General features: G+C 43.7%; 1 protein-coding gene across 2 annotated transcripts in view; it reads right to left on the reverse strand.

Moving 5' to 3' along the window:
• Nucleotides 1-17,840, reverse strand: part of snapc3 (small nuclear RNA activating complex, polypeptide 3) — a 48,832-nt gene extending 30,992 nt beyond the window's left edge. For both annotated transcript variants that reach the window (XM_080188562.1, XM_080188560.1), the window contains exons 1-2: nt 17,514-17,840; nt 10,287-10,364 (exon numbers count right to left, since the gene is read on the reverse strand). In XM_080188562.1, coding sequence (XP_080044688.1) covers nt 10,287-10,364; nt 17,514-17,770 — 335 coding nt within the window. In that variant the 5' untranslated portion in view covers nt 17,771-17,840. The remainder of the gene's footprint in view (nt 1-10,286; nt 10,365-17,513) is intronic.
• Nucleotides 17,841-19,313: the final 1,473 nt, after the last annotated feature.

A 19,313-nucleotide genomic window follows, 5' to 3' on the forward strand; every position in this document is an offset into this window, starting at 1 on the left:
TAGGGTAAAGTGTTTTAAAATTGCCAATTTAAGTAAATAACATTTTCTCTGGATTACATAATTTTTGTTTTTGAGTAAAAGGGGCTGACATTCCCTACAATGGAAAAGTAATTTCTTCTCATATTTCTATATTAATTAAAACCTTCACAGTATTAAAATGTTACCGGTAATACATCCACTGCCCTCTGCTGAGTGGGCTGGCACACCTTGAATTTAAGATCTGCACATTTTGATTTGCCATGTGATGGTTGTGCACTGCTTTTCATTTCTTTAAAAGGTGACACAAAAATACTTGACTAGCACTTATGTGCATGACTGTTCCAACCATACCATGTCCCTCTTATGGCAGCACTCCATCCTATCTCTGTAACTGCTTCATCCCTACAGCCTTCAGAGATCTCTGTCCTTAAATCCAGTCTCTCAAACATTTTGTTATGTACCTTCAGCTACTTATGTCCTGGAATTCCTTCTCTAAAACACACTGCCTCCCACTCCTCCTTCAAAACACAGCTTAATATCCATCTCTCTCCTCTCTTTGTGTTAGATTGTGACTCAATGCCATATTTTGATGACACCCCAGTGAAGTGCTTTGTTGTGATAAAGATGCTAAACAAATTCAAGTTACCATTACAAAACTACAGCTGGGCTCCCACTTTCCACCCCAAAAACCTAAAGAAATCATTTAAGATTCCACTTTTGTCATCATAAGAAGTCTCACAACACCAGGTTAAATCCCAACAGGTTTATTTGGAATCACAAGCTTTCAGACCACTGCTCCTTCATCAGGTGAGGAACAGCACTCTGAAAGCTCATGATTCCAAATAAATCTGTTGGACTTTAAACTCGTGTTGTGAGACTTCTTACTGTGCCCACTCCGGTCCAATGCTGGCAGCTCCACATCCAGGCACAACCTTTAGTCACTGCCCTAACCTAGCACACAATGTGTGCCAGCTGCTCCACCCATTTCCCTGTAATGCACCAATGGCAGAGAATAAAGGCAAAGGGAAGGGAACATGACATTATCAGGCAGGGAACAATGTTGGGAGAGTAGAGAGAAACCTGCTAGGATTTTTTAGTTGTTTGCATTACAATGGTAGAAGCAAAAGGTGACGTAAAGAGTGCACAAAATTTCCAATCTTGCACACTGATGACAAAGTTCTCCTAATTAATTGAACACTGTTACGGCTGTTTTCATTATTTCTAAAGATATTTAAGCAGATCTTAAAAACATAAACAGATAATTACTTCTTTTTGGGATGTTGCAACACTAATGCCCAATCTTGTTTACAGCTTGTAACGGATGGCTCTTCACCACACTATCACAAAAACACTGTGACCAAAGTAATGCTATCATCCAAAATTATTTTGCATAATAGCCAAAGCTCCATTATGAACAAACGACAATTCTAACATCACACTGAATAGCTGTCCACCCAAGTCATTACAGTATGAGTTCAAGCTTGACTCCAGAGACTCGTGCACACATTCTAGATTGAAGCTTGCACATACAACAGCTTAAGCTGATGTCTTTTGAATAAGCCCTGTGATGTAAAAGATTACATGGCACTGTTCAAGAAAAAAAAGGTGCAGGAGCTTTCTATTGGTATCAATGTATATTCCTCATCTAAAGTCAATAAAACAAATGATCTGGTCATTACTCTCACTGATACTTGTGGGCAAATTTGGCTATTATGTTCCCTTACATTGAGCATGCTGAAATATTTTGTAGCCAAAGGTTTTAAAGGGCACTATAGAAATGCAAGTTCTTTCTCAATATTGTAACTCTGCATGCTATTCTACGACTGAAGAGGACTTCAAAATATTGTTATTCAAAATACATTCCTCCTCTAATATGATCACTGGCAGTGTTGGTATTGTAAGCAATCTATGATTTGCAGTGCATCTTGACAATATAACTTTTTAAATGTCTCAGTGAAATATCTGGTCATGAAGGACATTGGAATCGATTTTGAGAGAGATGGGACCAGTACAAATCAGATGGTCTGCACCTGGGCAGGACTGGAACCAATATCCTTGGAGAAGTGTTTCAGAGTGTTGTTGGGAAGGGTTGAAACTAATGTGGCAGGGAATGTGAACTGATGCAGGAAGTCAGAGGAAAGTAAAGTGGGGACAGAAACAAAAGGCAGCAAGGCGAAAAGTGGAAGGCAGAGTAACCAGAGACAAAAATCAAAAAGGGCCACAGTACAGAATACAAAGATTGTGGAGAAATCAATGAATGGGTCCAGTAAGGCTAAGAGAAATAAAACACAGTGTACAAAACATGACAGGTCAGATGAGGTCTGAGAGAGCAGGGCAGTCAGCAAAGGAAGTCGAGATTAAGCTGCATTTATTTAAATGCAAGTGGCCTGATGGCCAAGGCAGATGAACTCAGGGCACGGATGGATGCATGCAACTGAAACACGGCTGAGGGAGGGACAGGACTGGCAGCTCAAAGGTACAGATGCTATAGGAAAGATAGAACAGGAGGTAAGAGAGGAGAGGGAGTTGCATTTTTGATTAGGGAGAATATCAAGGCAGTACTGAGAGGGGATATATCCAAGGGTTCGCCCACAGAGGCTATATAGATAGAACTGAGAAATAAGAAGGAAGAGGTCACTTTGATAAGATTGCACTACAGGCTCCCAAATAGCCAATGGGAAATTGAGGAGCAAACAGGTAAGGAGATTACAAATAGCTCCATGAAGAACAGTAGGGGATTTTAACTTTCCCAACATTGTCTGGGGCAGCCATAGTATTAGGGGTTTGGATGGAAAGAAATGTGTTGAGTGTATTCAGGATGAATTTCTCAGTCAGTATGTGATGGTCAAACTTGACCTCCTTTTGGGAAATAAGGAAGGACAGGTGACAGAAGTATTAGTGAGGGATAACTCTGGGAACAGAGGCCATAATTCCATTATAGTTTTAAAATAGCTATGGAAAATGATAGGTCTGGCACAAAAGTTAAAATTCTAAATTGGGACAAGGCCAATTTTGGTGGTCATAAACAGGAACTTTCAAAAGTTGATTGAGGGAGTCTGATGACAGGCAAAGGGTCATCTGGTAAATGGGAAGCTTTCAGAAGTGTGTTAACTGCAGCTCGAGGACCTTCGTCTCATTAGAGAGAATGAGGGGGTAATTGACAGGAGCTACTGGCAAGTGGTCACACCGGGGCAACGGGAAGAAGGCAAGTGGGTAACAGTTAGGAAGGGGAAAAGCTCATGTGATGGAGAGCACGCCGGTGGATGTCCCCCTTCAAAGTAAGTACTCCTGTCTGAGTACTGCTGGGGAGGACAGCTCACCTGGGGGAGGAAGCGGTGGCCAGGTCTCTGGAGCTGAGCCTGACCCAGTACTTCAAAAAAGTAAGAAAAAGAGCAGCAAGGCAGTGTTAATAGGGGACTCCATAGTGAGGGGATCAGACAGGCGTTTTTGCGGACGCAGACGGGAGTTGCGGATGGTGGTTTGCCTCCCTGGAGCTGGGATCTGGGATGTCTCTGGACACGTCCCAGACATCCTGAAAGGGGAGGGTGAGGAGCTGGAGGTTGTGGTTCATATAGGTACCGCTGACATTGGCAGGAAGAGGGAAGCGGTCATGAAAAAGAATTATAGGGAATTAGGTAGACAGCTGAGAAAGAGGAACGCGAAGGTAGTAATCTCAGGATTGCTGCCTGTGCCGCAGGAGAGTGAGAGCAGGAATGGAATGAGGTGGAGGGTGAATGCGTGGCTGAGGGACTGGAGCAGGGGGCAGGGATTCTGGTTCCTGGATCATTGGGACCTCTTTAGGCGCAGGTGTGACCTGTTCAGTAAAGGCAGGTGGCACTTGAATCCCAGGGGGACCAATATCTTGGTGGGAAGGTTGGCTCGGGCTACTGGGGGGGCTTTAAACTAGAAAGGTTGGGGGGAAGGAAATAGAGATGAGGAGACTGAGAGCGAGGAGGTTAGCTCCCAGATACAGAATAACTGTAGACAGTATGAGAGGGAGGTTAGACGGGTAATGGAGAAGGAAAGTGCCCAGACCAAGTGTCTGAGGTGTGTCTATTTTAACGCCAGGAGCGTAGTGAACAAAGTAGATGAGCTTAGGGCGTGGATTGCTGCTTGGGAATGTGATGTGGTGGCCATTACAGAGACTTGGATGTCTCAGGGACAGGACTGGGTACTTCAGGTGCCGGGATCCAGATGCTTCAGGAAGGGCAGGGAGGGGGACAAAAGAGGTGGAGGAGTGACACTGTTGATCAGGGACAGTGTCGTGGCTGCAGAGGAGGTGGATGCCGTGGAGGGACTGTCTACGGAGTCTCTGTAGGTGGAAGTTAGGAACAGAAAGGGTCGATAACTTTGCTGGGTGTTTCTATAGGCCGCCCAATAGTGACAGGGAAGTTGAGATGCAGATAGGGAAACAGATCCTAGAGAGATGTAGTAATAACAGAGTTGATGTGATGGGAGACTTTAATTTCCCAAACATCGACTGGAATATCCCTAGGGTATGGGGTTTGGATGGGGAGGAGTTTGTTAGGTGTGTTCAGGAGGGTTTCCTGACACAGCACGTGGATAAGCCTACGAGAGGAGTGACTGTACTTGACCTGGTGCTGGCTAATGAACCATGACAGGTGACGGATCTCTTGGTGGGAGAGCATCTCGGCGATCGAGATCATAATTCTATCTCCTTCACGATAGCATTGGAAAGAGATAGGATCAGGCAGGCTAGGAAGGTGTTTGTCTGGAGTAAGGGGAAATATGATGACGTCAGGCAGATAATTGGACGAGTAAGCTGGAAGGAGGTTTTCTTGGGGAAAAGTACTGAAGGAAGGTGGCAGATTTTCAAGGAATGTTTGACTGGAGCTCTACACGACAACGTTCCGATGAGACACGGAGGTTTTGGTAGGTCGAGGGAGCCGTGGTGCACGAAGGTTGTGGTAAACCTGGTCAGGAAAAGAAAGGCGTAAAAAAGGTTCAGAGAGCTAACAGATGTTAAGGATCTGGAGGAGTATAAGGCTTGTCGAAAGGAGCTTTAAAAGGAAATTAGGAGAGCCAGAAGGGGCCATGAGAAGGCCTTGGCGGGTAAGATTAAGAGGAATCCCAAGGCGTTCTACAAATATGTGAAGAGTAAAAGGATGAGAGGAGAAGGGATAGGACCTATAAGAGGTGAAGGGGGAAATGGAACCGGAAGAAACGGCAGAGATGCTTAACGAGTACTTTGCCTCGGTATTCACGGTGGAAAGTGATCTGGGAGGTTGTACTACACGTTTGCGGCAGATTGAAAAGATTGAGTATGTGGATATTAAGAAAGGGGATGTGTCGGAACTTTTAAATTCTATCAAGATAGATAAGTCGCTGGGACTCGATGGGATGTACACCAGGTTACTGTGGGAGGTGAGGGAAGAGATTGCAGAGCCCCTGGCGATGATCTTTGCATCGTTGATGGAGACGGGAGAGGTTCCAGAGGATTGCGGATGTGATTCCTATTTTCAAGAAAGGGAACAGGGATAGCCTGGGAAATTACCGACCAGTGGGTCTGACCTCAGTGGTTGGTAAGTTGATGGAGAGGATTCTGAGGGACAAGATTTATGAGCATTTAGAGAAGTTTAGAATGATCAGGAATAGTCAGCACGGCTTTGTCAAGGGCAGCTCGTGCCTTACGAGCCTAGTTGAGTTCTTTGAAAACGTGACTGAATATATTGACGAAGGAAGAGTGGTGGATGTGGTTTACATGGACTTCAGCAAGGCGTTTGATAAGGTACCCCATGCAAGACTTCTTGCAAAGGTGAGAGGGCATGGGATCCAAGGGGCTTTGGCCTTGTGGATCCAGAACTGGCTTGCCTGCAGAAACACAGTGAAAAGTCTGACAACACCAGGTTTTAGTCCAACCTATTTATTTGATAATATACTCACAAGCTTTCGGGGTTAGCCCCTTCGTCAGGTGAATGGAGAGTTCTGAGGCCAGAACTCTCCATTCACCTGACGAAGGGGCTAACCCCGAAAGCTTGTGAGTATATTATCAAATAAATAGGTTGGACTAAAACCTGGTGTTGTCAGACTTTTCACTGTGTTTACGCCAGTCCAACGCCGACATACCCACATCATTGCCTGCAGAAGGCAGAGAGTGGTTGTGGATGGGATTTTTTCTGCATGGAGGTCGGTCACCAGTGGAGTGCCCCAGGGATCTGTTCTAGGACCCTTGCTGTTTGTCATTTTCATAAATGGCCTAGATGAGGAAGTGGAGGGATGGGGTAATAAGTTCGCCGACGATACGAAGGTTGGTGGTGCTGTGGATAGTCTGGAGGGATGTCAGAAGTTGCAGCATGACATAGATAGGATGCAAGACTGGGCGGAGAAGTGGCAGATGGACTTCAACGCGGATAAATGTGTAGTGGTCCATTTTGGCAGGACCAACGGGATGAAGGAGTACAATATCAAGGGTAGGAGTCTTAGCTGTCTTGAAGAGCAGAAGAATCTTGGGGTCCGGGTCCGTAGGACTCTTAAATCGGCCTCGCAGGTGGAGGATGTGGTCAAGAAGGCGTATGGCGTACTGACCTTCATTAATCGAGGGATTGAGTTTGGGAGTCGGGAGGTAATGCTGCAACTTCCACATCCTTCCTCACTACAGGAAGGATGTGGAAGCTATTGAGAGGGTGCACAGGAGATTTACAAGGATGTTGCCTGGATTGGGAGGCATGCCTTATGAAGATAGGTTGAGGGAGCTAGGGCTCTTCTCCCTGGAGAGAAGGAGGTTGAGAGGTGACCTGATAGATGTTTATAAAATGTTGAGAGGAATAGATAGTGTGGATTCTCGGAGGCTATTTCCCAGGGCTGAAATGGTTGCTACAAGAGGACACAGGTTTAAGGTGCTGGGAAGCAAATACAGAGGAGATGTTAGGGGAAAGTTTTTCACTCAGAGGGTGGTGAGCGAGTGGAATCGGCTGCCGTCGGTTGTAGTAGAGGCGACCTCGCTGGGGTCTTTTAAAAGACTTCTGGATGAGTATATGAGATCTGATGGGATTGGGAGTTACAGATAGTTCTATGGCTTGGTAGGTATAGACGTGATCGGCGCAACTTGTGGGCCGAAGGGCCTGTTTGTGCTGTAGTGTTCTATGTAACCAGGGTTCAGGGTAAGCACATTCCTTTTAGAGTGAGGGGCAATGCTGATAGAAGTAGGAACCCTGGATGATTTAGAATATTGAGGCCATGGTCGAAAAGGACAAGGAGGCATATGACATGCACAGACAGCTGGGATCAAGTTTATCCCTTGAAGAGCATAGAGGTTGTCAGATTACAGTTAAGAGCGAAATCAGATGGGCAAAAAGGCGACATGAGGTTGCTTTGGCAGATAAGGCAATGGAGAATCCAAAGAGCTTCTACAAATATATAAAGGGCAAAACAGTAACTAGGAAGAATAGGGCCTCTTAAAGATCAACAAGGTTACCTATGTGCAGATCCACAAGAGATGGGTGAGACCCTAAATGAATATTTCTCATTGGTATTTACTGTTGAGAAAGGCATGAACGTTGGGAACTTGGGGAAATAAATAGTGATATCTTGAGGACCGTTCATATAACAGATGTGGTGGTGCTGGAAGTCTCAAAGCGCATCAAGGTAGATAAATCCTCAGGATCAGATGAAATGTATTCCAGGACGTTGTGGGAGGCTGGGGGGGAAATTGCAGGTCCCCAAGCAGTGATATTTGAATCACTGGCAGCCACAAGTGACGTGCCTGAAGATTGGAGGGTAGCAAACCCTTTGTTTAAGAAGGGCTGCAGGGAAAAGCCTGGGAACCACAAATGGATGAACTTAGCCTCTGTAGCGGCTAAGTTATTAGAAGGTATTCTGAGAGATAGGATTGATAGGCATTTAGAGAGGCAAGGACCGATTAGGGACAGTCAGCATTGATTGAGTTTTTTGAAGGGGTAACCAAGAATGTAGATGGGAGCAGTGCAGTCAACATTGTCTACATGAACTTTAGCAAGGCCTTAGATATGGTACTGCATGATAGGTTGCTGCATGAGGTTAAATCTCATTGAATCCAGGGTCAGGTAGCCAATTGGATACAAAGTTGGCCTGACAACAGAGGGCGATTGTAGAGGGTTGTTTTTCAAACTGGAGGCTTCTGACCAGAGATGTGCCTCAAAGATCGGTGCTGGGTACACAGTTTTTTGTTTTTTATATTAATGATCTGGATGAGAACTCAGGAACATGATTAATAAGTTTGCAGATGATACCAAGATTGATGACATAGTGGACAGTGAAGAAGGTTATCTAGGATTGCAATGGAATCTTGACTAGTGGGCAGATGGAGTTTAATTTAAATAAATGTGAGGTGATGTGTTTTGGTAGATCGAATCGGGGCAGGGCCTACTCAGTTACTGGTAGGGCGTTGGGGAGAATTATAGAATAAAGAGATCTAGGAGTACAGGTTCATAGTTCCTTCAAAGTAGAGTTACAGGTGGACAGGGTGGATTTGGCATGCTTGGTTCCATTGGTCAAAACATTGAACACATGAGTTGGGACATCTTGTTGAAGCGTACAAGACATTAGTAAGGCCACACTTAGTATACTGTGTACAGTTCTGTGTTACCATATTAAAGAAAGGATGTTATTAAACTAGAAAGAGTGCAGAAAATATTTACAACGATGCTACTGGGACTTGATGGCTTGAGTTATAAGGAGAGGCTAAATAGAGAGACTTTTTCCTGGAATGCAGGAGACTTAGGTATGATCTTATAGAGGTCTACAAAATAATGAGGGGCAGAGATAAGGTAGATAATCAATATATTTTCCCAAAGGTAGCACAAAAATTAGAGGGCATAGGTTTAAGGTGAGCAAGGAAAGATACAAAAGGGTCCAGAGGGGCATTTTGTTTTTCACTCAGAGGGTGGTGGGTGTCTGGAATGACCTGACAGAGGTATAGTAGAGACGGGTACAATTTTGTCTTTTAAAGAGCATTTAGACAGTTACATGGATAAAATGGGTATAGAGGGATATGGGCCAATTGGGACTAGCTCAGTGGTAAAAACTGGAAGGCATGGACAAGTTGGGCTAAAGGGACAGTTTCCATGCCTTAAACGTCTATGACTCTACATTGTCAGTCCCATGGGGCCTACTGCTGGTTTCCAGCCACTTCCCCCATTCTCTTCTCTATTTCTATTCCTAGGCCTTCCGGAGGATGTCAAAGTTCCACAGTTGAATGGAGTGAACACATCGTCCAGCATAACTCCTCCAATGAAAGATCCTTCCTGCCCTTGCTGCTGCTCCAATCACAGATTCTGCCTCGGGAGCAGTTTTGGGAATGGGTAAAACGAGAACCTGTAATTGGAGAAACAAGTACGGGAAGGACAAAATCATGATCGGAGGAGCATCTACTCACAGATTTGGTCCCTCCCATGTTCACTGGTCCTCCCATCAAACTCTGCATATTCTCCTGCTCCCAATGCACCTGCAATTGTTCAGCCCATTGGAACCACAGAGAAGTCATAATGCAAGATAACACTGAAAGCCTTCCTTTCATTTTTCGTCTCTTCTTTCTCTTTTCCTTAGCTTATTGTGACATTATAGGTGAATCCATCCACCTACCCCATGTATTTTGAACTCTGCAATAAAGTAGAATACATAGCCTATTTACAAAAGGATTGTTGTATTCCTTCCAAGTGTGCGCAACACCCTTGTAATATCACTAGGCTAATGGTATACAGTCTTATCCTTAGACTCTGATCTGATAAATTACAATAGCTTATAATGAAGTTCTGCTGCCATGTGGCAGCAGAATGAAAAGAAACTACTTTTGTTTAATGGCAGTCTCTTAGCCCAGCATGCATTGATGCAAAACAACAAAGAACCCCTTCTACCTTTAATACTGAAAGCCTGAACAGCAATATTCCAGGGTGTGGGCTGGTTGAGTTGTTGACGAAGTTGCTATAATGCACTGCAAAATGACACTAATGGCACAGATCCAATCCCTACATCAGCTTTAGTACTTTATGGAGGCCTCTCTCCTTGTCTTGTCCCATGTTTGGTGTGGCATATTGCCCCTGAAGCTATATAAACATTTGTCTCTCTCTCTTTCCAACAGTGAGAGATGTCTATATCCCCTTGTGGACTATGGCTAATTACTCATCAGTGTTAGAGGGTTTTCTTTGTCCTGGTGGATTCTGAGCATAGCATTCCTAAAAGCCAAGATTTCACAAAAGTCAGGGTCATGAAATTGTTGGAGGTAGAGTGAAAATGGAGGGGTCAGACTAGGAACAGAGATGGTGATAATGAGCTCAGGTGGAGAAATGGACAAACGTAATAAAAATACATACTCCAATGTGACTAGGTCTGTATCTTCTGGGATGACTTCTGTATTGGTCTCCTCTCCTGTACAATTCAATGTATCAACACTGCAAAACAAAGAAATTTTCCAATGGATCTTATGGAAACTGCAATTCAGAATGATTGCCTGTATTTTACAAATAAGAAAACACAATACTCAAAACTACATCTGGAATTCACCTTAAATTTATATAGTTGGATAAAGCCATACTTCCAAATTACATTTTTTTTCCAGAAACAAGGGTTCTTTATTCTGCATTTTGTGCCTATGAATTTCTCCCATCAAGCAGGGCAAGTATTCCTCACTACCAAGACTGGTGAGCCCCACTGGTTTCTAGACAGCAGGACGTCTATACAAGCTGTTACACTGCCTTCCCAAAAACATCTGATTGATAAATCACTGAGTGAACTCTAAATCAAAACATTTCATACTATTTGAATACATAAAACATCACTACATTCACTCCATTTAACCATTACGATATCTTATAGTCCATTATGAAAGCAATTTTCATCAAACTCGACTCCCAATAACCTTTGTTTGATGATAAATGAAGAAAAGCACAAGACTCCAAAAGTTCTATTTATTTGAGCCATGCGTAGAGGGAAAAAGAGGACAAGTGGAAGTGAGTTTTCCTGCCCATGCCCAGCTAGCATTAGGCTAATTCCACTCATGTCAGAACCTCACTTTGACCACAGCTATGCCCAATCTTCTTGAGAGCCTGGACAGATTATCTATTACAGCTCTGATGAAGGATTGTCTAGACTTGAAAGATTGGCTCTGCCATCTCTTCACAGAAGCTGTCAGGCCTGCTGAGATTTTCCAACATTTTTCTGTTTTTGTTTCAAATTCCAGCATTCGCAGTATTGTGCATTTAACTTAGCATTTACCTATCATCAAGTCTGATGCACTATACTCCCCTGTCAACAAAGACAGCCTCCAGTATATGCCACTGAACATAAATTAGAAAAAAGAACCTTGTTTTGGTTTGTCCTTTGCCTGCCCTGACAGCCCCGAGGCCTAGCATATTTCTCAGCTCAAAATAACCACTGCTAACCTTGAAAAATGCATTTTGGTTTTTACAAAGTCACCCAAATAAATCAAAAAGCAGTTAAGCTTTTAAAGGAAAGCAAATAATTTAGTCTAAAATCATTGATATTGTGGAAAACTGAACCATTGTTCTTAATAAAGTAAAAGTTTATTTATCAGTTACAAGTAAGGCTTACATTAACGCTGCAATCAAGTTGCTGTGAAATTCCCCTAGTCGCCATGCTCCAGCGCCTGTTCAGGTCAATGCATCTAATCAGCAGGTCTTTCAGACTGTGGGAGGAAACCGGAGCACCTGGAGGAAACCCATGCAGAGAACATGCAAACTCCAACAGACAGTGACCCAAGCCAGGAATCGAACCCAGGTCCCTGGTTCGATGTGAGGCAGCAGTGCTAACCACTGTGCCACCATGCCGCCCATAATAATCACACAGCAAAACAGGAAACTAAACAGCTGAGCTCATCTAATTCATTGGCAACTAATATAGTTAAGCACTATCTCAATTTTTGTAAAATCAATGCTATGACTATATAAAAGAAGCTTTCCTATTGTCACTGCAAATGTTTGACAGGATGATTACTTCAATTCATATAAATCACTGGTTCAACCTCAAACTGGGGTAATGTGCCCAATTCTGGCATTACATTCACTCATTAGACATAGTTTTTAAATGCTTTATCGCGCAAGGTGCTTTGCATCTTTGGGGAGGATGTCAAGTTTTGGGAGGTGTAGAGAAGATTTACTAGAATAGTGCCAGGAATGAGGGAAGTTATATGGAGACTAGAACTGATTTCCTTGTTGCAGAGATGGCTAAGCAATGATTTAATGTAGAGATGAAAAGAACAAATTTGAAAAGAACTGAAGAGTTTTAATAGAATGAATAATGAGAAATAAACTATTGAGTACATCTAACTGATGGCAACTGAATGGTTAAGCGCTATTCTCAATTTTTGTAAAATCAGAATGATGACCATATAAAACAAGCTTCCCATTTCCACTGCTGGTGCCTGACAGGATGATCAGTTTCAATTCACATAAACCATGGTTCAACCTCAAACTTCTTGGACTATATCTGCATTCAAAATGTGCAATGGATGACAAGGTTACACTTATACAAAGCCAGCTTGAATAATCTAAGCAAGCCTTTCTCAGTGCTTTGAGTCTTATGGTCAAAGAATGCTCCAAACTAAATCTACATTGAGCCAGTGCCAGAAAATTAGATTCTACATAGCTGATTTAATTTGCAGATAAACAGATTGGATCTTAGAATCATACAGCACAGAAGGGGTCCTTCGGCCCAGAGTCCACACAAACACATTACAAACACGTAAATTCCCAGCTGATCCCAACTGCCAGCACTTGGCCCATAGCTCTGAATGTTATGATGTGCCATGTGCTCATCCAGTTACTTTTTAAAGGATGTGAGGTAACCCATTTCTACTATCATTCCAAGCAGTGCATTCCAGGCCATCACCACCTTCTGGGTAAAAAGGTTTTTCCTCACATCCCCCCTAAACCTCCTGCCCTCACCTTGGACCTATGTCCCCTCGTGACTGACCCTTCAACTAATGGGAACAGCTGCTTCTTATCCACTTTGTCCATGTCTCTCATAATGTTATACAACTTGATCAGGTCGCCCCTCAGTCTTCTCTGCTTCAACGAAAACAACCCAAGCCTATGAAACCTCTCTTCATAAATTTCTATGCAGCTCTAACATGACTTCCCTACTTTTGTAATCTATGCCTCGATTAATAAAGGCAAGAGTCCCATGTGCCTTTTTCATCAGCTTACTAACACGCCCTTCTGCTTTCAGAAATTTATGGACAAACAGCTAAGATCCCTTTGTTCTTCAGCATTTCCTAGTGTCCTGCCATTGAGTATTTGTGTCAAATTACTACTTCTCACACTTCTCAGGGTTAAATTCCACCTGCCACTTATCTGCCCATTTGACCATTCTGCCTATATCTCCTAAGACACTGCCTCCCTGTTAACCATCCGGCTAATCTTTGTGTCATCCGCAAACTTACTAATCCTATCCTCCACATCAGCGTCATTTATATAAATGACGAATAATAGGGAGCCCAGCACGGATCCCTGTGGTGTACGCCACTAGAAACTGGCTTCCACTAAAGCAGCCTTCTGTCATCACTCTCTGTCTCCTACAACTGAGCCAATTTTGAATCCACTTTATCAAATTATCCTGTATCCCATGTGAATTTACTTTCTTTACAAATCTTCCATGGAGGACCTTGTCAAAGGCTTTGCTGAAACCCAAATGACCGACATCGACTGCACAGCCTCATCTACACAACTGGTCACCACCTCAAAAAATTCAATCAAATTTGTTAGGCATGACCTCCCTCTGACGAAGCTATGTTGACTATCCCTGATCAAGTTTTGCCTCTCTACGTGGAGATAGATGCTCTCCTTCAGAAGTTTCTCCAATAGTTTCCCTACCACTAACATGAGACTCACTGCTTTATAGATCCTGGTTCATCTCAACAGCCCTTCTTAAATAGCGGAATCACATTAGCTCTTCTCCAATCGTCTGGCATCTTCCCTGTGTAAGAAGTCCAATAGGTTTATTTGGTAGCAAAAGCCACTAGCTTTCGGAGCACTGCCCCTTCATCAGGTGAATGGGAGTTCTATTCACAAGCAGGGCATATAAAGGCACAAATTCAATTTACAAAATGATGATTGGAATGCGAGTCTTTACAGGTAATCAAGTCTTAAAGGTACAGATAATGTGAGTGGAGAGCGCATTAAGCACAGGTTAAAGAGATGTGTATTGTCTCCAGGCAGGACAGTTAGTGAGATTTTTCAAGTCCAGGCAAGTCTTAGGGGTTACAGATAGTGTGACATGAACCCAAGATCCCGGTTGAGGCCGTCCTCATGCGACCCCACGCTGTTGTACATCGTGAAGGCCGCCTTGGAGAACATTTACCCGAAGATCAGAGGCCAAATGCCTGTGACCGCTGAAGTGTTCCCCATCAGGAACAGAACACTCTGTTGCGAACACAACTTGTCAGACTATACACTTCAACCAGATAAAATCAAAGTTCTCAGCTGAGGGCTCAGTTTCTGCCCCACCACCAAAATAGTCTTGCAGCAGACACAGAGGAATTCATCAGGTGAATGAGGCTGCGGGAGGTTTTCCACAAAGCCCAAGAGACCAACAGCGAACACAATGAGACAGCCAGTGAACCGGAACAGCCGACAGAGATCCGCAGTGCAGCAACCGAAGAGGAAAGAGTCCAATTGGAGTCCTCCGGAAGGCCACTGCCCTCGACTTGACATGTACGCCCAATCCATCAGGAGGTGCGTCAACACCAGATTCATCAACCGCACTCACAAGACAGCCCCAAACATCACCCAAGCACAATGCAATGCAATCCACACTCTCAAGACCAACTGCAACATTGTCATCAAACCGCCAAAGAAGGCGCCATTGTCATACTAAACAGAACAGATTACTGCAAAGAAGTGTGCCGACAACTGAACAACTGGGAACACTACAGACAGTTACCAGCAGATCTGACCAAAGAACACACCCGTCAACTCAAACTGATCAAGACCTTAGATCCGTACCTTCAGAGCACCCTCCATGCTCTCATCCCACGTACTCCCCGTGTTATAGATCTCTACTGCCTCCCAAAGATACACAAGGCAAACACACCCAGCATCCCATTGTATCGGTAACGGGACCCTGTGCGAGACCCTCTCCAGCTACGTCGAGAAATGGCATCTCCACATCATGATCTTCCCCGTGTCCAAAAAGAAATTGAAAATTTGGGTCAGAGCCCCTGCAATCGCCTCTCTTGCCTCCCACAGCTGCCTGGGGCTTTAGATCTAAGCCATAAGTGAAAATATTTTCCCACTGTCTACTTTATCAACTGTTACTAGATTATTTTCTAAAGTTCAACTTTTCCTGATAAACATATCTTTGCAGTGTTTGTATCATCTTTGTGAATGATTTTAACACATATCAGTACTCTTCCAATTCGAGTCTTTCCTCTTCAGTTGCTGCACTGCGGATCTCTCTGTAATATACAGACCTGAACTTTGCACAGTAGTTCAACCGTGTCTTAAATGTGGTCTAATCAATTTCTATAAATGTAGAAAATGCAAATAGGTAGGTGAAGCTAGAGCTGCTGTCCTTGGAGAGGATCAAGATGAAGTTTGATGGAATTGTTCAAAATCATGATGGGTTTAGACAAAGTAGATATGGTGAAACTCTTCTCATTGGTGGAAGGATCAAGAACCAGAGCATAATGAATTAAGGTGATTGGCAAAACAAGCAATGGTGACATGATACAGCAACTGAGTAGGATCTGGAGTGTACAGTGCAAGTGTGTGGGAGTGTTCATTATTTGGCAAGAAAAATATTGTAGGATAATGGGGAAACAACGGACAGAGGAACTAGATGCTGAGATTCAGCATAGACAACAGACCAAGTGGTCCTGAAATCATTCTCAAAGTTTAACACAAGTTCTCAATCCTATTGGGAAATGAAATTTTTAAAAAATGTTTTGGATTGCAGCTGTTGTTCCTAGCTCTACCAAACCAACATTCTCTGAAGCGACAGCATGGTGGCACAGTGGTTAGTACTGCTGCCTTAGAATGCCAGGGGCCCTGGTTCAATTCCAACCTCAGGTGACTGGTTTGCACATTCTCCCCATGTCTGCATGGGTTTCCTCCAAGTGCTCCAGTTTCCTCCCATGGTCCAAAGACGTACGGGTTAGTTGGTTGGCTACGCTAAATTGTCCCTTAACGTCAGGGGGGTTAGTAGGGTAAATACATGGAGTTATGGGGATAGGGCCTGGCTGGGATTGTCGGTAGTACAGGCTCAATGGGCTGAATGGCCTCTTCTTGCACTATAGGGATTCTATGATTGAACATGTAACTAACGGCACTGCAAGAGTTTGAAAGTGGTGTTATTGCAACTGCGTGAGAGAATGGATGAGAAGGGGAACAAAAGAGAAAAGCAGGAGAGGATCTCCAGTTTCACCTTCCCCACTCCTACAAAGGATAAAAAGCAAGACTCTTCTCCATTTTGTTCCCTTTTAATGTGTTCTAGCTATCCATTAAGCAGAGAAATTATCTTGAAATGCAACCTGGCATTTCTGAAGTGTCCAATCATAAACCAGTTCTGTAATAACTATCTTGGTGATGTTATAAGGATTGGCTGTGTAAAGTGTGATGTGGAGATGCTGGCATTGGACTGGGGTAAGCACAGTAAGAAGTCTCACAACACCACGTTAAAGTCCAATAGGTTTATTTGGTAGCACAAGCTCATATTCCAACCATTATCTTGTAAATTGAGTCTTTGTCGACATATGCCCTGTTTGTGAACACAACTCTTTACTCACCTGAGGGAGGAGCAACATTCTGAAAGATTGTGTTAGCAAATAAACCTGTTGGACTTTAACCTGGTGTTGTGAAAGTTCTTACTGTGTGTAAAGTGTGCCAGTGCCATTAGTTCAGGTTGCAGCCTTGCTCTGTTATGAATATGCCCATTAAGCAATTAAAGGTTTGACTTGGAGTAATCAGTATTTTGCAGCATGCAGGCTAAGTACTGGTCCAGGCTCCTTCCTCCTACAGGCAGTAGGCTGTCTTATTATCCTCTGGGCAAGAAAATATCCACAGTAAAAAGTCTGACAACACCAGGTTTTAGTCCAACCTATTTATTTGATAATATTCTCACAAGCTTTCGAGGGGTTACCCTCTTCGTCAGGTGAATGGAGAGTTCTGGCCTCAGACAGAGCATATAAAGCACAGACAGTTTAGAGTCATAGAATCTCTAAACTGTCTGTGCTTTATATGCTCTGTCTGAGGCCAGAACTCTCCATTCACCTGACGAAGAGGGTAACCCCTCGAAAGCTTGTGAGAATATTATCAAATAAATAGGTTGGACTAAAACCTGGTGTTGTCAGACTTTTTACTGTGTTTACGCCAGTCCAACGCCGGCATACCCACATCAAGAAAATATCCCTCATACATGCTTCACGCAGAAGTGCCTCCACCAATGAGATAAATCTGCGGCTGTTTTGTTCCAGGCTCCACTTCTTGCCTCCGCATGTTCTCCCATTCATTGAATCTGTGGAGAGAAACAGGGCTTCTTCATTTCCCTCCCCTTTTCCTTGTCAGCAACCTCCACATAGCTCTCACCCGCACACCAGTTGCAGTTCCTCCACCATGTCTGAGGGGAGACCCAGCTGCGTTGCCAGCTGCTGCTCCACTTCCACCGCCTCGTCTTCCTCGCCCTCCTCCAACCCCAGGTGCGCCTTCTCTAGCCTCTCCCGCCACAGGCTGCCGAAAGCACCGACGCAGAAAACTTTTGAGTTCACGTCCATCAACTCGTAGTCCGGAACGTTGCAGAGGCTGGAGGCTCCATCTGCCCCGCTTACACTGTGACCCGCCGCCATGTTGGTTCCTTTGAGCGTCGAGCATTATGGGAGATGTAGTTCAGATGCCGGAAAGTGACGTCACCGTAAGGGAAATGGCCTCCAAATCCCATAGAGCTATCAGTTCAATTAGTCAGACAAAACCAAAGGTGAAAAGTGTTATTTAACCGTGATGATTAATGAATGTCCTTGATGAAATTAAATATTTTGTTCTTATCTGGTCTGACGTATAATGACTCCCGATCCACGACAATATGGCTGACTCAGCTTCTTAACTGCTCTCTAAAATGGCCCAGAGAACCACTGTTACCCACTGCAAGAAAAAGTCTAATAGCAACAGAATGGACCAGCTGTTATCGACCTAGGCACAAGAAATAACAAAGACGTAATCAAGCTTGGCCAGGCCTGCAATTTTTTCCTCATCAACATCTGGGGCTTATGCCAAAGCAGTTCCACAAGCTATTCAAGCAGCAGCAGGGCAAACCCACCAGATGTGACAGCTCTACGGTCTATTTTGGAAGACAGAGGCCATGGGAGCTCTGAGCCCCTGCCCAGATGTGAGTGCCTCTGGCAAGACCATTATTCGTTGTTCATCCCAAATTGTCCTCCAGACTGCACTGGTGAACCACTATCTGTACCATTTCAGCTCATGTATCAGCTGTGTAGATGATGAACAGGTTTTGGGGAATTGGGAGGTGAATTACTCGCTGCATAATTTCCAGCCTGTGATCTACTGTCAAAGCGTTCCTAAAGCTAGTGGTTTTTGCTACCAAATAGCCCTGTTGGACTTAACCTGGTGTTGTGAGACTTCTTACTGTATCTTCTACAAGAAATCTCAGAACACCAGGTTAAAACATCATTTAACCTGGTGTTGTAAGACTTTTACTGTGTTTACCCCAGTCCAACACCAGCATCTCCACATCTTCTACTGTAGCCAGAGTATTTATATGGCTGATGCGGTAAAGTATCTGGTTGATGGTAAAAACCAGGTTGTTGATGGTGTGGAATTCAACAATTGTAATATCGTACAATGTCAATAGAGGAGAGTTAGATTCTCTTTGAAAAGCTCCTATGGTTACTGATGCTACCATCTATGAGGTAGTCAGCCAGAGATAAATTTTCTTTTCGAGCAGAAATTTTGTTTCATTTCCCTCCTAGTTTTTACGTCAATTATTTTAAATCAATGACCTCAGATCACCGACCCACATTTCTAATAACCTTATATTTGCAAAGGGGCAGCAATGAGAGAGATTGTTGGTCGAGCACCTGTGTCAACAGGGAATTTTAAATCAGCTGAGCTCGACATTGTTGCGCCTGCTTAAAATCATAACAACATGATCTATAAATTGCTTTCAAAACTTTTACCTTTTTGTTGAAAAAGCTTCAGGTACAACAAAGTAGCTGCAGGTCATAAGGTTAAATAGATTTTTTGGCTGTGTTATGAGGTGAAGTGGAAAACTATTATCAAATTGTAGCATTTGTTAATAATCTAGAAGAAGAGAAATGTTCTGCTCAATGTTGTTTGGAAAAAGTCAACCTGGAATTTAAGGTACAGGAGACCGAT

Source organism: Carcharhinus amblyrhynchos, chromosome 5, assembly GCF_965287045.1.
Source record: "Carcharhinus amblyrhynchos chromosome 5, sCarAmb.v2.hapA, whole genome shotgun sequence".
Taxonomy (NCBI): Eukaryota; Metazoa; Chordata; class Chondrichthyes; order Carcharhiniformes; family Carcharhinidae; genus Carcharhinus; species Carcharhinus amblyrhynchos.